General features: G+C 43.3%; 2 protein-coding genes across 5 annotated transcripts in view; both read right to left on the reverse strand.

Moving 5' to 3' along the window:
- Positions 1–7,375, reverse strand: part of LOC128732619 (uncharacterized) — a 201,479-nt gene extending 194,104 nt beyond the window's left edge. For all 4 annotated transcript variants that reach the window (XM_053825910.1, XM_053825909.1, XM_053825907.1 and 1 more), the window contains exon 1: positions 6,632–7,375. The gene's annotated coding sequence lies outside the window, so the exon portion shown is untranslated. The remainder of the gene's footprint in view (positions 1–6,631) is intronic.
- A 4,839-nt stretch (positions 7,376–12,214) lies between these two features.
- LOC128732333 (uncharacterized) lies at positions 12,215–17,746 on the reverse strand. Its single transcript, XM_053825577.1, has one exon. It carries the CDS (start codon positions 17,744–17,746, stop codon positions 12,215–12,217), a length of 5,532 nt encoding a protein of 1,843 aa, XP_053681552.1.
- Positions 17,747–18,009: the final 263 nt, after the last annotated feature.

Raw genomic sequence — 18,009 nt, forward strand, 5'->3', positions numbered from 1 at the left:
ATATATGCGGTCGTGTCTTGTACACAACCCCTCTGATTTTTAACTGATTGCTGAAGTACTCGATGGTGGCAAGACTTTGACCGGTGTTTTCAAATTCATCCCGAGTTTGTATGCTTAGCACCTCCAGGCTCGGTGCCAAAGTGCGCACGTCTTGAAAGAATTGCCAGTTGGCATCAATATTGAGCTCAACTTCCCGAAGTTTTGGCAAACTAAAAAGGTTAATGGCAACTCGGTCATACCCGAGACGATTGAGTAAATGTAGTTCTTCCAATTGGTGTGTAATGCTCAGAACGAAAAAATACATAATTTTGTGAAAATTTTGAATGGATTGTGTTTTTAATAACATGCCCATTATAGTCACCATGGTGCCCAACTCATCTTTTTGAAATCCCAGAAGTAGGCAAATATTGTTATGAAAATCATACCACTAGTTACCAAATTGTTAAGAAATTACATCCTTTTGACCTTTTCAAAAAGAATTAACCTTTTCTGTATCAAAATTTTATAAATCAGCATGTATACTATACATGAATTTGACACTAAATGTAAATTGAACAATGTAGCATAAAGAAAATTGGAAATAGGTTCCGATATTCGTCACACAATGGATTTTACTTAAATTTCCACTGTTACTGGTGGTACCACAACTACTGAAGCATTTACCCTAATCATTATTTTGACAGGGTTCGGTTTTGGGAATGATACTTCTGCACTTCCACTGTAAGACATCCATTGAATGTCTTATTTCAGGCGTTGGGTTAGCAATTAAATGACACAATCATTGAAAAAAGGGGCCATTTTGCAGTTGACTGTTTTCAAAATGCTCTAACTGTTGGTAAAAATGTGAGTAGGAAACTTTATCTAAAAGTTTCAACAGTCCAGATTCTGGTTTAATAAAGTGGACCGATGAGCAGAAAATTTTGGGGTTTGAAAAGTTCCAGGCAGTGATGGGAACCTGTTTCTGGTATCAGCAAAAATTGACCCGATTCTTATGTGTCAGCTGTTTCACCAACTTGTTTTCCATTGAAAACTTAAATAAATTTAAACAGTGACAAACCTTTTTTTTTCCATGTTGGGTATTTTTATCACTGCGACCATTTGTTTGATCTATTGTGATATATTCCCCGTTTTATTATAGCTATGTTGTCAAGATGACGCACCACTAGCAGAAGTGATTGTCATTGTTTGACTAATAGCATTTGTCCAGCCCGGTGATGCACTTCGGATGAAGTGCACTACTGCGCTGGGAGTTGTTCTCCAAATATCAGAGGGTTCTAACAGCCCTCTTTCGAAGAACCTTAATCTTTTATTGAGAATTGCCGGACATCGGCATAACAGGTGTTCCGAGTCTTCTTTTTCTATGCCGCAGAAGCGACATATATCATCATGAAGTTTTCCCATTAGCTTCAGATGATAGCGGCTCGGACAATGTCCTGTTATAAGACCAGTATAAATGCTTAGATCTTTCTTCGAAAGCTCCAGTATTTTGCGAGTAATTGAAACGTTTGGAGAGATGAAACGTTTCGACTGCCTAGCATTGAAAGTGTTATTCCAATTTGATTCCACTTTCGTACATTCCCATGCTTTTAGCTCCATTTTTAAAGCAGCAGCAGATAAGCAACAGAAGGGCTCAGGTCCTACAAATTGATGAGATGATCCGAGTCTTGCTAGTGCATCAGCTCTCTCATTTCCATCAATTCCACAGTGACCTGGGACCCAGTACAAGTTGACTTGGTTACGACGAGACAATTTTTGGAGTGATTGAATACATTCCCAGACAAGTTTTGATGTGCATGTCGCCGACTTTAGAGCGTTTAGAGCTGCTTGGCTGTCGGACATGATGCATATATTTGAATGTTTATAGTTCCTGCGCAAGCACACAGTCGTACATTCTAGAATTGCTTGTATTTCAGCTTGGAATACAGTTGGCCATCTGCCCATAGAAATTGACATGTCTATTCCTGGGCCAGTGACTCCTGCTCCCACTTGATTGTCCATTTTTGAACCATCTGTATAGAAAACTGTCGAGCCTGGACGAATATCGGGACCACCATCTTCCCAGGAATCACGTCTAGGCTCAAATACACGAAATATTCGGTTGAAGTTGTATTTTTTCTCCATCCAATCTTCATTACTGGTTACAAGAGGATTTATACTAATAGTTTTTAGAATACTGAGATGACCTGTTAAGTCCCCTTCAAAAAGGTTCTTTGATCTTTTGATCCTCAGAGCACTTTTTTCAGCTTCTAATTGTATAAACTGATGCAATGGAAGTATATAGAGTAAAGCATCCAATGCCTTCGAAGGTGTACTTCTCATTGCACCTGTTATTGAGAGAGTGGCTAGCCTTTGAAGTTTTTCCAGCTTTGTTTGGGTAGTTTTCTCTTTCGTTTTTGGCCACCAGACCAACGAAGCATAGGTAATCCTGGGTCTGACAATGGCCGAATAGATCCAATGGATCATCTTCGGTTTCAGTCTCCATTGCTTACCAAACGTTCTTTTACATATCCATAGAGCATTTGTTGCTTTGTTTACTGCTTGCTCTAGATGTGTGTTCCAATTGAGTTTTCTGTCAAGAAATACTCCAAGATATTTAACAGTGTCTGAAAGTTTTAAAAGTGTTCCTTTCAATCTGATGTTATTTAATGTAAATTTTTTCCTTCTCGTAAATGGTATGATAGTAGTTTTATTAGCATTTATGCTGAGACCCTGCCTATCACACCATGATGAAATCAAATTTAAAGCCATTTGCATTCGGTCAGCGATAATAGAATCAAATTTTCCTCGAACAATTATGACTATATCATCTGCGAAGCCAATTATTTCAAAGCCTAGCGCCGTCAACTTTTGAAGAAGATCATCAACTATTAAAGACCACAGTAGAGGTGATATTACGCCTCCTTGTGGGCAACCTTTTACTGCTCTAATGCTTATAGATGAGCATCCAAGGCTTGCTGATATCTCCCTTTTTGATAACATTTCGCTAATCCAGTCGATAATGGATATATCGAAACCACGTTTCGTCATAGCCGTAATCATTGAATTATGAGATGAATTATCAAATGCGCCTTCTATGTCAAGGAAGGCACCTAGTGAAATTTCTTTCGCTTCAAAAGACTTTTCTAGTTTTTTTACAACAGTTTGTACTGCTGTTATTGAAGATTTGCCTTCTTGATATGCGAATTGATATTCACTCAAAGGATCTTTGGCTAAATATGATGATTTTATATGCTCATCATTTATTTTTTCCATTGTTTTTAACACAACGGACGATAAGCTTATCGGCCTGAAGGATTTTGGTGAAGTCTTATCCTTCTTATTAGCCTTCGGAATGAACGTGACCCGTACTTGTCGCCATACTGCTGGTATATGACCTAGTATCAGGCTTGATTGAAAAAGGTTTGTTAGAATAGGTGTTAAAAACGCCTTGCCCTTTTGTAGTAGTACAGGAAAAATTCCATCCCTACCCGGTGATTTGAAGGGTTCAAAAGTGTCAATCGCCCATTCAACCTTGCTTCTTGTAAAAATTTTTTTGGCCAAAGTACAAGCATCATTCCTGTTTCTATCTAACCCAGTCATTTCACTCGTTATTTCGAGAATGTCTGTCCTGGTTTCAAGATTTACAGTTCTCAATGCCGGTGCACTTTGGTCTCCGCATGTATTAATGATTGAACAGGGAAAATGTGTTCTCATCATTAGCTCTAATGTTTCCTTAGTTGAGTTAGTAAAAGAGCCATCCTCTTTTTTCAAAGTACCTAACCCATTAGAATGATCTTTAGCGAGGATTTTCTGCAATCTAGCAGTTGCTGGAGTATTTTCAATGTTTTCACATGTGTGCCTCCAGTGAATCCTCTTTGATCTTCGTATTTCCCTATTATAGGCAGTGAGAGTTTGTTTATACTCCTCCCACTGTTGTGTTCTTTTTGCCCGGTTAAATAATTTCCGAGTTTTCTTTCTAAATTTCTCCAAAGTTTTGTTCCACCAAGGTACATCTCTATTCGTAGAGCGTTCCTTTGCAGGACAGCTTTCGTGATAAACTTGTTGGATCAGGTTTGAAAGTTGTTTTGAGTTGTCCTCAAGTTCTTTACATGTCCTTGAGCAGCCTTTCAAGTTCTTGACTCCAACCTTCAGTTTCAAATTATACTGATCCCAGTTTGTTTTCCTGGGATCTCTTATGATTTCCTTAAGTTGCTGATTAGCTTCGTAATCAAACATGATTTGTTTGTGATCGGACAAAGATTCTTCATCCGATACGTGCCAATTTTTTATTTTATCAGTCATCGTTGGACTGCATAGTGTTAAGTCAAGTACTTCTTGCCTTATTGCGTTTACAAAAGTTGGCTCTTCCCCTTTATTGCATATATCTATATCATTTGATGATATATAGTCTAAAAGGAGTTCACCTCTGTTATTGGTATCTGTGCTGGCCCAAACAGTGTGATGGGCGTTTGCATCACATCCAATTACAAGTGCTTTGTTTTGTTTCTTGCAGTAAGAAACCAAATTTACCACTTCTGGTGGAGGTACTTCACCCAAATCTCCTGGAAAATATGCAGATGCTACGCAAATTTCAATCGTGCCATGGGTCGTTGGAACCTCCATCATTATTGCTGTGAGATCTTTTGTAATCTATTCTGTAATTGAAAAACTTTTTATGTTTTCACTTACTAAAATGGCAGCTCTTGGCGTGAGCTCACCTTGAGCGTAAATCAATTTACACGACTTTGTAGGAATTCCTTGTATCCTACCTTTATAGGTCCAGGGCTCCTGGATCAATGCTACATCCAGGTTGCTTTCTGTGAATCTTCTACAAAGTACAGCAGTTGCTCCCTTTGCATGGTGAAGATTCACCTGGACAAATTTAACATTTTTCCTTTGTAATTTTATATGATTTGTGGTACAACCGGGCTGTTTTGGGTTTAGTCCAGCACCGTTGACACAACTGGGTCCTGGGATTTGACTGATTATATCAGCATCGCCAGTTTCCTCTTGGGTCTTATCGATGTCAGGGTCCCTCCTGAGTGCTGATCACCCACTTGATTTGTTATTTATATTTATATTAAAAGTTTTATTAATTGTTTCCATCTCAATGGTCTTTATTTGCTGGGAGAAAGAATCAGCTGTCCGTTACCAGCTTAGAACAGAGGGAGCAAATTACTGCACGGGGTGCCCTGGTACCATGCAGGCTCCGTTCGACCTTGGGAGACTTAATTAGACCCCCTCAAGCATTCATCCTTAGGCACGGGTCGCGTTACACCGAGGATTGGGGTCCTCCTCCGCAATTTACTCAGAATGCAGCATGCTCCAATGTTGCTTGCTACATTGGGAGCAAACGTTTTTTTACAAGATTTGCCGCGGAAGAGACTCGGTGCAGATCTAGATGGATCCATCACGTGTTTGTCATGGAGCCATCCAGCGCTGCACACCGAAAGACAAATCTCAACACTCCTCCTTTATCCTGGCTTGTGACAGACAGTTTGGGTCCCGATCCAATTTCCCCATCACTTTGTTCACTCTTTTTATGGAGTCACACGTGCTAATTCATCAGCGTGGTCTCTCACTGGCGGAGTTGTGACAAACCTTACCCGCTCTATCCGGGAAATGCCACCCTATATGAGTCAGCTAAGACGCCAATTTTCACGAGACTACTGTCAGCTCAACCACTGCAATTGCTTTTAACTGCGTAAATTACGTAAGACCGCACCGGGACAACACGGCAGAACGCGGCGTAAAATGCACGCTTCTTTTTCGCTACGGCCTACTTCGTTTCAATCATCCAAGGGGTCTCCCGAATGCGGTACCTAGCTAGCTAGCCAGCTAGCTGGCACAGAATTGCTTTTCCCCTTCTGTTGTTATTATTATCGTGTAAAGTTCAGAAGCCGCCTGTGTTTATTTCATCCAAGTAGGTACAGCACAGGCACAAATGTTTACTTTTTTTGCGGAAGACCATCGAAATATAAATACAGACGGGGGACGCGGTGCACGGCAGTGCACCGACGATGGACATACACTCTATCCTAGGAGTAGGCAATTGTGAGGGCAAATTGTTGACTTGTTAAAGAGTTTATTCAATTATTCGGACCGTTCGGATTCGGAAGATCGAACGGTAAAGACAGGATATCGATCAGACAGCAGTGAAGAAGGCACAAATTTCATCTTCCGCTGCTGCTGTTGGGTTGAACGTAAACTGCAATCATCGTGTAGCAGCCGTGCCGTGCGCTTAGTCAGATATCACGCGTGTACCGTTCCCTGTTTACTCGTTCGCATCTGTTTGGCAGCCGTTCCCGGTAGTTTAGGTACACTCTTTCATGTGTGTACTGTATATGCGTCGGAAATTATTGCTAGAATGCCTCGTACGTAAACAAGGGGCTGCGCCCTAATTTTTCTGACTGCATTCTTACTAGAAAAATCCATTCATTTCCCTGTGCGTTCTAATGGATCTGTCAACGAAGATATGCGGGTCTTATTTATAATACACAGTCTTAATAACAGTTAAGACGTTGAGTTCCAACTTGTTACGAAGTTGGTTTCAATATTATCGATTTTTTTAACAAGCGCCCTAACCAAAATGTAACAATTTTGCTAAGATTATAATTAAGTTGAACTGACAATGGGAAATTCCCCAACTCACGGTTTCCAATTAGATGAGCCCAGCTGCGGTTCTGGCTGCAGGCAGATTCCAGTCGGTTGATTCACACCACCAGCACCAGTGGGAAATGCACAATTCTCATTTCCTACTGTAGGTACTTTCAGCAGCAGGAAATTCTTATCACAAGAGCCGACCACAAATACACATATCCATGTTATTCGTGTATAAAAGCCACTTACACTGGAGTGAAGAAAGCGATAAGCAATCTTGCGAAGCAAGCACTGGGGAGGGCGGGGGAAACAGCAGCACACACAACGCACTCTTTTCTGTATTTTATTTTATTTTTTCTTCGCTTCGTCGAGCCTCACCAACAACCGCACAGCTTCAAGGCAAGTAAATCACACACATCGCAGTAGGCACCTTCTTTTTCGGACTGCTGACTGACTGGCTGACCTTTCCGGTAGCCAAATTACACCAAAAACGCATGCAAAAATCACACAATTTTCCACAAATTTTACACTGCCCAAAATCCAATTAGCCACCGTCGCGCCGCGACCGTACAAACCGCGACCGACGCGTATTGTGCAAACAGCACCACCAACAGTAGGTATAGAGTATAGTAGTCGCCCTTGACGATCGGGTCGGGTCCGGCCCCGAGCGAGAAAAATGGATGAATGAGGAAAAAGAGCACACAAAAAACTAAACCGCACCGAATCCCGCAGAAACCTTTATCGAAGCGAGCCTTTGCCGTCGCCGAGTAGCACAAGCACACCGACCGTCGTTAGTCCGTCCGTTCAGCACGCGAGCAAGTCTCCACACAGAATGAAAAAGCAAAACATTGCACCAGGTTTGGTTGTTGAATTGGACGTGCGACGTTGCTTGGCGGTGTGTTTGCACGGTACGTGTGCCCGCACCGCACACACGCTCCCGTTATACGTACGCTAGCTATACGTTCATACAACAGTAAACGCAGATGGAGAGCGAAGCTGGAACACACAAAACAGCTGGTCTCTCGGCGTCTCCGCCGTGACGGTGAAAGTGCGTCGCTCTCTCGCGCATGATTGATGAGAAGCATGAGAAGAAAAGAGCGTCATGGACAAGCATGCAGTGTTGTCAAATTACTGTTGTTGGTTTCAATTAGTGGAAATCCGGGCAGAGTCGGCCAATTCGATATTCCGATTTGCTTTAATTTTTGTTGAAAAATATCATAATAATAACATCTGTATTCATAATACGAGTATTATATGTTTCCAACAAATGATTAAATTAGGAAATTCATTAATAAAATATCCGAAAGTTTAAGTGTTCTGTTCTTTTGTATCAAGATATTTAAGGGGACATAAACGACTAAAAATTTTGAAAAAATCATAATTATTTTATTTCAGATTTTGATTCGGCAGTCTTTTCCGCTTATTTTGATACTAAATTTGTAATGATCCGACCACGGGAAGTGGCCGAAAAACGATCATACACATAAGCATTCCAGTGCGGCGTGGAACAACCTCGGCGGAATAAAACGCCGCTCCTGGAAAAAAAAGGATTTTCAAACTTTCAAACTACACAACGTATTGGAACAAATTTTTTTTGTTTTGTTGATAGCAGCTTGGCAAAGGGTTTTATAACTTTTCAGTTTCGTAAACAAAATACGCGGAAAAGACTGCAGAATCAAAATCTGAAATCTGAATCTGAAAAATTTTTGGTCGTTCATGTCCCCTTAATTTCTGTTTAGATCTGGGTCTGGAAATTGAACCTGATTTGGTTGACAATATGTACCATTATTTCCTAGCGTATGACTTACTTACTTACTTACTTACTTACTTACTTACTTACTTACTTACTTACTTACTTACTTACTTACTTACTTACTTACTTACTTACTTACTTACTTACTTACTTACTTACTTACTTACTTACTTACTTACTTACTTACTTACTTACTTACTTACTTACTTACTTACTTACTTACTTACTTACTTACTTACTTACTTACTTACTTACTTACTTACTTACTTACTTACTTACTTACTTACTTACTTACTTACTTACTTACTTACTTACTTACTTACTTACTTACTTACTTACTTACTTACTTACTTACTTACTTACTTACTTACTTACTTACTTACTTACTTACTTACTTACTTACTTACTTACTTACTTACTTACTTACTTCCTAGCGTATGACACTTTGCATATAATTTCAGTGTACATAAGCAATCACCTCGTCTCTACTTTCTGATCAGAAATCCTATTCTGATAACAATCAAAGCTTACGCTCTAACATGTGTTATGTTAATCTCCCAATTCGTAGTAATCGTAGCTTAATACTTATACTTTACTTTAGTGACAATGGTCCGTCATCGATTCTGCGCCGAACGAATTATGGGCCTTCAGTCCTGTCGATCCTGGGCTGCCCTTCTCCCTTGCCCTTGCGGTGTCTACCACGTATGCTACGACCTCTTTCTGGTTCTCCGCTGTACAAAATTTTGGCTATTCTTTCATCTGGCATTCTGGTCACGTGCCCAGCCAATCACTGCCTGCGACATTGTACTGCCTTCATTATATCAGCATATTTGCATACTTGATACAGCTCGTGATTCATGCGTCTGCGCCACACTCCATCTTCCATTTTGCCACCAAGTTTAGATCGCTGAATTTTACGCTCAAAAACTCCAAGTACTCGTCGATTAGATTTCTTTAGCGTCCATGATTCAGGTAGGGCATGTAGGTAATATATGTTAATATTTGAATAGGCATTATCTCTGCTATATTTTAGTTTAAAAAGTGCAACAATTTCATGATAAATAAGTTAATAATAATTTAATAAACCAAATTTGGTAATATCCATTTAGCGTACATATGCCTAGTTTCAAGCTCAAGATAGAAAGAGATGGACTGTATGACTATGATATATGACATCGTGTGAGAGTAGAGCGAAGAAAAGATTATGGGACTTCAGCTGGCTACGTAAACCGTAAAAAGCCCGATTTGCGGCTGCAATTTGTCGTTTTACTTCTCGGTATACATTGCTGTTGCACGAATCAGCGTAACTAGTTTCGTCATAAAACCATACTCTAGCATTATCTGTCACAACTCATTTCGTTTGACTAAATCGTACGTTACCCTAAAGTCCACAAACGGATGATAAGTCTGCAATTTATGCACCCGGGACTATTCTAGTAACTAACGCAGGGTAAACATCTGATCCATCGTGGAGTGATCTTCACGAAAACCAGCTTAGTACCTGCTGACGAAGGACTCCGCTAATGGTTTCAGTCTACAGAAAAGGATACAGGAAAGCACCTTATAAGCAGAATTGAGCAATGTAATGCCTCGATAGTTTTTGCACTCGAGTAGGTGTCCTTGTAAATAGGGCGAATGAGGCCATCCAACCATTCCGCCAGCATTTGTTCTTCCTCCGAGATCATGACAATGAACCGGAGGATTGCTTCGTACAGTCGCTCGCTCCCCGCTTTTAGAAGTTCAGCCAGGATTCCGTCCTTTTGGGCAGCTTACCGTTTTGCAGCTCACTAATTGCCTTCTTAACCTCATCCAATGTTGGTGGCTTCACAGCTTGGCCATCGCTAACAATTCTTATCCTGGTTCTGCTGATCTCCGTGTTTATCTTTCCATTCAACACCGTCCGGAAGTGCTCCTTCCACCTGCACCTGGCTGCTACCGCCGTTTTGTCCGTAAGTCATAGGTTGCCAGCACTATCATTGCACATCACATGCATGGCAACATGGTTTTAGAAAAACTCTGTGAATCGTTACTAGCGAAGCTCTCCTCTGCACCGGCAAGCACATAATCCTCTTCAGATGGTGGGTCCACTTCTTGGGCAGCTCTAGTCCTTCCATACCTTTTTCTGTTCTGACTGAGAAGCCGCAGTGAGTTTGTCACCATCGAACCAGTTTTTACATTGTTTTCCACGCGTCGTGCGTATCACGTCTCTCGCAGATGTTTTAATAGCACTTAGCACCATTCTTCCTGCTGTTCTGCGATTGGTTGATCAAGCATTGTGGCGTACTGGGCTGCAACGCCATCTACCGCCAACCGCTAAATGCTAAACGCAGCGTCCTCTTAGTGCAAGCCCATGCCACGTTCGCCAACTTTGCACGAGTATTGCACATTCCGAGATAGTGGTCAGAGTCGGTATTAGGTCCCCGTAAAGACCGTTCATCGATGACATCCGACCACCGAATCGTGTGTCTTAGAGAAAATCGGGTAACGCGGTGGAAGCAATGATTGTATGCGGACTGTGTGATGCTACTGAGAGCCAGAGCAGAGAGACCAAAGCCCCTAAAAGGCGGATGGTTGTAATAGCTGTTATCCATGACCATTACGCAAAGACTGGAAGGACTAAACCCTTACACTAAGATGTCAAGCGACCCCTGCTGAAAGATGAATGGTTGGGAATTTTTAAAAAATACCCTGCCGCTAACGGAGCATGTGGAATACTGTACACGGGGCGCCCACCACAGTATTTTTGCCCTTATCGTAACGGGGTAGGCCTGAGTTAATCGAATGAGAAAGTGGAGATGTACGGCGCTGGTTAGGTATTGCGCTCTAGCGGCTCTCCTGAGCAAAAAACGGCAATACAAGTTGTATCTCAGTAAGAAATAAACGCAGGAAGAGGCCAGGAAACCTGCACTTCCTTCTGTCAACCAGTACGTAGTAGTAGTCAACACGATCTCATGCAGAGCAAGTGGTAACGATCGATGGAAATGGTGTTGATGCATCTGCGCTTAAACCCCTTAACGGGGTTTCGTATAGTGAGATTGTAGATGCTTCCAGCCTTGCAGTCACATCACGTAAATCTGCATCCACTATACTTACCGCGGAACAACTAACGACTCTGCCAAGGACGGCAAATCTTACTAATAACAAGCTGTGTGCTAATGTTCTAAGCGCGCTTCCATTACGGTGAGTCGGAAGTTCATATACCAGCTACTTTTAAAAAAGAATTCTCGGCCTTGGCAACTACGACAAGTTAATTTACTGTAACAGTCTAAGCCGAGGACTGCAATTCTGTTAACTGAAGAAATTTTCTCCCATTACAGAATATATACAACGCGATTTCTACGCTGGTCTGTACGACGCTGGTACTGGAAGTACCAACGACTACAAAGAATCAGGATCTAGCCATGGAGTCCGTGTATATCCTGTGTGACAAAGATGAACTACATGTGTCCGAGCTTGCCTCTCACCGCCGGGATACAGCGTCGTACCGCAAGGCCAACTAGAAGGTTAGGAGAGTCAATATATGTAAATGTAATGTTGCGATGCTTTGTTAATACTATCTGTAAAATATTGGTTCTTTCTCCGATCCCAAAATCACTAGGGAAATCGCGAACCGGCCTTCGATTTTTGTAGTGGACTGTATAAATATTTGGCACACGCGGAAACTCTCGGAGGTAAGCGAAAACACGTCCGGTTTAGAAGAATGTGAACAAAAGAATAAATTTATTTCTGGTGTCTGGTTGTTACATGAGATATTGACGCTCATGGAGCGGATTTCAAAAAATGAGAGTAGAAAGCAAGTGGAACATAGGGTTGTCAAAAAACAGTTTTACAAATAATTCATTTTTCTTTATCGGTATTGAACATTCCGGCCGCCAAAATGGATTATTGATTGGCGACGACCTCTGGTTTTGAAGACTGGCTTTCAATCGCAGCTGGATCCAACTCTACCGGTAGTAGACAGAGTTTGCCGACTGCACGTTTCGTAACGCCTTGGCTGGTCTTGACTGAAACCACGCGGACAAGCCCATCGGTACCTGGATGAACGTCCACAACTCTTCCGATAGCCCATTTCAATGGGGGCAGGGTTTCATCTCGGAGTAGAACAATCGAATTGCGGGAGAGGTTTGCTGTTGTGTCTGACCAACGATAACGATTGTGCAAGGTGCTCAAATAGTCGTTCTGCCAGCGCTTCCAAAACTGTTGCGTCAGACACTGGACACGCTGCCAGCGCGACTGACGGTTTTCTGGTACATCATGAAGTAACGGCTCAGGTATAGCGTTGAGAGGCTTCCCAACCAAGAAATGGCCAGGAGTTAACGGTTGCAGATCCTGGGGATCCTCAGACATTGCAGTAATAGGTCTTGAGTTGAGCATTGCCTCAACCTGGATGAGCGCGGTTCTGTATTCAGTTTCTGTCAGCATCGCGTTGCCGACGATTCGTCGTAGATGGAACTTCATAGACTTCACTGCCGCTTCCCAGATGCCACCTAGCGACGGCGATCTAGGAGGAATGAAATGAAACGTGATGTTATCCGTAGCGCACTCTCTGGTTACAAGGTCCTTGTGTTGTTGAGAAATGAACAATTTGCGGAGCTCCTCAAGCTCTCGTTGAGCGCCGACAAAATTTCGCCCGTTGTCACAGTAGATGTTGTTCGGTTTACCACGCCTTCCACTAAAACGACGTAAGCTTGCAATGAATCCTTCTGAAGATAAATCCGGAACAAGGTCAAGGTGTATAGCCTTGACAGCTAGGCAAACGTAGACTGCTACATATGTTTTCACGGGAGCTGATCTTTTGTTGGGTGCGCGGAGGTACATAGGGCCGGCAAAGTCGACCCCAACATTCTCGAACGGAAACGCCCTGTTCACGCGTACTGGCGGAAGGTTTCCCATTAACTGTTCTATAGTCTTCGGGGAGGCACGAGCACAAGTTACACAACCATGAACAGTAGCACTTGCAAGATTCCGACCATTCAAGGGCCAGAAGCGACGACGTAATGATGACAAGAGTAAGTTAGGACCGCCATGAAGTGTTTTCAGCTGTTCAAGCGATGCGATCATTCGAGTGAGTTGATGATTAGCTGGGAGGACCAAAGGATGCCGTGCGTCCACGGCGAAAGCTGAATGATGAAGCCGGCCGCCAACTCGGATTACGCCATCGACGAGTTGCGGATTCAGGAACTTCAGCTTGGATTTTCTACTAACAGGTTCACCACGGACGAGCTTCTTCATTTCAGGACCAAATTCTTCTTCTTGCACACGACCTACGAGACCGATTAATGCGTTGTTAAGTTCCGACGGCGACAACGACCCGGTAATGCGATCGATTTCTTGGCGGCGAGCGTTCTCGCGAAAGCGGCGACACCACGCGGCGACACGAACGAGATGAGTCAGGCTTGAATAGCGATCGATAATTTCATCCGATGTGGTTAACACAGGCAGTGCGACAACTTGCCGAAATTCCGAAACATCTGAGATCTGTTTTCTTGAAGCGTACTTTGCTGGCCATGGTTCATTCACTGTTCTGATCCAGGCGGGTCCATGCCACCACAATACATTTTCTATTAGGTTTCGCAGGCTAGTTCCTCTCGACAAAAAATCGGCAGGGTTATCTTCTGAAGGAACGTGATTCCAAATAGCTGTTGCGGTTAGCTCTTGAATTTCGGCTACCCTGTTACTCACGAAGGTCTTCCATGTAGAAGGAGGTGCAGAAATCCAGTCAAGCGTTATTGTCGAGTCTGTCCACAAGTTAATCGGAGCGACTAGCGATGTACATTTCATCACATGTTCCAAAAGATGCGATAGAAGTAGCGCAGCTGAAAGCTCTAATCTCGGGATAGATTTGCTGCTCAGCGGGGTAACTCTAGACTTAGCAGCCAGCAGTTGGACGCTGCATTGATTATTTTCATCGATCGACCGTACATAGATACACGCTCCATACGCTTGCATTGAGGCATCGCTGAAGCCGTGAATCTCCAATCTGTGAGGTGATGTGATCATAACCGAACGAGGAATTCGAAGATTGTCAATGAGGAAGATATCTTGTTGGTACAACATCCACTCTTCGACGAATTTCTCAGGAAGCGGTGTATCCCATTCCAGTTGACACTTCCAGAGAGCTTGCATTATAATTTTAGCCTGAACAATGCTTGGACCTAGTAGCCCTAGCGGATCAAACAGGCTGCTCATTTGTGACAGCACTGTCCGCTTGGTGAACGGTTGGTTTTCTTTCCATTTCGGTGGTTTGAACGATAGTTGATCTGATCCAGGTTCCCAGCGCAGTCCTAGCGCAGTGACCGAGGCGTCACGATCGAGTTCTAAGAGCGTGCGAGTTTCACGTAAGTCTTCCGGAACGACGTCCAAAACTTCTTGACAGTTCGACGACCACTGTCGAAGTGGGAAACCACCAGCTGCAAGCAGTTCAATCATATCTGTCACAGTTATCTTTAGGTGTTCCTTATCATTAGAACCAGTGAGGAGATTATCTACATAAAAATCTCTGCGAGCAATCCCAGCTGCAGTGGGGAAGCGATGTTCTTCGTCAGTGGCGAGCTGTTGCAAAACGCGAGTTGCTAGGAAAGGAGAGTTGTTTAATCCATATGTAATTGTAAGCAATTGGTACACTTTCAAAATGGATTCAGGTGCATCGCGCCACAGTATGCGTTGCAATGGCTGACCTGACGGATGGACAAGCACTTGTCGAAACATCTTTTCGATATCGGCTGTTACGACGAAACGGTAAGTCCGGAATCGTAGTACTATCTCTAGTAGCGTTTGCTGGATGCAGGGACCAGGAACGAGGACATCGTTGAGAGCTAAACCGGACCGAGATCTACAAGAAGCATCGAAGACGGTTCTCAGTTTGGTTGTAGCACTGTCGAGTTTGAGGACACCGTGATGTGGAAGAATAAATTGTGGTTTGACGTTCAAATCAACTTCTGAAACTTCGCGCATGTGTCCAAGCTCGATATACTGAGCGACGAAATCTTTATAAAGCTCTTTTTTCTGTGGATCTAACATCAATGAACGCTCTAACGAATGGAAACGTCTAGCAGCTTGGTACATGTTATCATCTAGCTGGTGGACAAGATCTTCCCGTTTAGGCAAACGGACAACATAGCGACCTTCGGTTGTCCTTGTGGTGTTAGCAAGAAAATGCTCTTCACAAAACTTGTCAGTGATTGACCAACCCTTGGTATCACGAACGGTCTCCAGCTCCCAAAATTTCTGGAGGATATTTTCCATTCGTACTGCACTGCTCACAAAGCAAGAGCGTTGATCAGTGTGATCATGGTCTCGAATGGTACATGGTCCAGATACGATCCATCCGAGAGTTGAATCTTGCAAAACCGGCATCTGCTCACCAAGTTCGATGCGACCGTAGCGGAGGGTATCGAAAAAGAACTGAGCTCCCAAGATCAGATCAATCTCATTCGACACGTGAAACGTGGGATCAGCAAGACGCACTGTCTTAGGAATATGCCATTCTTGGATGTTAAGCGTCGATCCCGGTAACTTGATGGACAGCGAGGGGAGTACTAGTAGTTGCGGCTCTACGACATACGGAGAAACTCGAGACGATACCTTGATGGTAACGGATTGTGTAGCCTTGGTTGTTGACCGACCTATTCCACATACAACTACGGGGACAGGTACACGAGTACGTGGAAGTTGTAACTTGTCACACAGAGCATTTGTGATAAAATGGCTTTGGGAACCAGAGTCAAGCAAACATCGAGCAAGATGCTTGTGACCCCGAGCATCGATAACTTCTACAAGTGCGGTTGGAAGAATCACAATAGATTGTGCAGGATCTTTGCATGCCACCATGGCATAGCGCAGGCTTTCAGGAACTGATGACACTGTAGATTGCTGTTGTGGATGCGAATCGTTTGCTGTGGACAGCCGATGCGACTGGGTCTGATTCTGCAATTGCGTTGCAGATGCGGGTGGCAACCGTTGCGGTTGGAACTGGGACTGCAATTGTTTTGCAGGGGCGGGTGGCAACCATTGCGGTTGGAACTGGGACTGCAATTGTGTTGCAGGCATATTTATAGTAGGCTGCGGCCTTGGTTGAACTGGGCTCGAAGCAGAGGCTTGAGCGACGAGAGCGATAGAGCCAGAAGCAGGTGGCCCAGCAGAGGAGGGTTGTTGGATGAATTGGGCACCATGTAGTAAAGTATGATGCTTCTTTGGGCAGCGGTTACAGGGTTTACCTGGGCATGACTTGGCAAAATGATCTGTACTACGGAGACAATTGGCACATAACTTCTTTGCTCTTACAAGCTCGAAACGTTGTTGCTCAGACAGTTTCTGGAAATCTGGACAATGGTACAGGAAATGGCACTGCTGACACTTTTCACACTTCTTGTTTGAGTCTTGTACTGGTGAAGATGATGTGGCACTCAGATAAGCTGTGGATTTTGTTAACTTAACTTTACCATCACGCTCTCTATTGGCACTAGAAAGCGGACCTACACTCTGCAGAACCCTGGCGTAATTCTGTAGATAATTGACCATAGATGTGTACGTCGGTATTTCTTCGTTCTCCTGCTCCTCATCTGCATATCCACCAAGCACGTTAGCGACATTATCACTATCCAGCCGGGCACAATAACTTTCCCATTCCTTCAACGTATTCGGATCCAAACGCGTAGACAATTGGTAAACGAGCAACGAATCCCAGTTGTCCGTGCTTTCACCTAATCGCTTCAGGGTCAACATTTGATGTTCGAACCTGTCGACCAGGTTTAGCAACTCATCAGCAGATTCTTTTTTCATGCTTGGTATCTCGTACAATGCCTTAATATGACAGCGAATTAATTGCCGTTTGTTTTCGTAGCGCAATTTTAGAGCCCTCCACGCATCGTGGTAACCATCCTCACTAATCGTAATTGAAGCGATAATTCTAGCAGCATCTCCCTGAACTAATCCTTTAAGATATTGGAACTTATCGATGTTACTAATTTCATCACGATTGCCGATGGCGGACTGAAACGCATCTCGAAACACACACCAATCTGTTAATTTCCCACTGAACCGAGGAAGATTTAATTCCGGAAAACGAATATGACTGATGGGTTTCATAACTTGCACCGGTGGACTGACAGACGGAATCGGGGTACAATGTTTAGAATAAAACGAACGAAGCACGTAGTACTTTGCGTCGAACTTCAACAAATCGTCAAAACCTTTATCGCCGTACTGCGATTCGAGAGTGCAAACTATTCGACGATATTCTTTAGCAATCTCCTCAAGTCTTTCCGACCAAACTCCTATTAACTCTACATCCTGCTTTTCTTTTGCCAGCTTAGCAAGTGTCGTTAAATATTCCAGCGACTGCCATAAGTGTTCTTTGTTAGTACGCAAATACTCTGCCTCTCTACTTGTTTCTTCTACTTCTTCCTTCTTCATTTTGCTTTTAACGTGGCTCTACACGGTATGCGAATACAGATACGAACGAATAATTCTGTTACCGTGTCAACACACGGGTTGAGACGACCGAACCGAGAAACGATTCGACGACGAACGAACGATGCCCTAACCGGCGACGAAACCAACGGTAAACGAAACGGGCGTCGTGTGCAAGAGAAAAGAAGAATTGTACTCACTCGTTGCTGGTTGCTAACGACGATCCTCTCGGTGGCTGGGTAATCAAGCAAACAGGGGACCAGCGT

The sequence above is a fragment of the Sabethes cyaneus genome, chromosome 1 (assembly GCF_943734655.1).
Source record: "Sabethes cyaneus chromosome 1, idSabCyanKW18_F2, whole genome shotgun sequence".
Classification (NCBI taxonomy): Eukaryota; Metazoa; Arthropoda; class Insecta; order Diptera; family Culicidae; genus Sabethes; species Sabethes cyaneus.

Bases quoted from the DNA above. Each gene is read 5' to 3' on its own strand.
- LOC128732333 (XM_053825577.1), bottom strand. From the start codon at position 17,746: ATGAAGAAGGAAGAAGTAGAAGAAACAAGTAGAGAGGCAGAGTATTTG.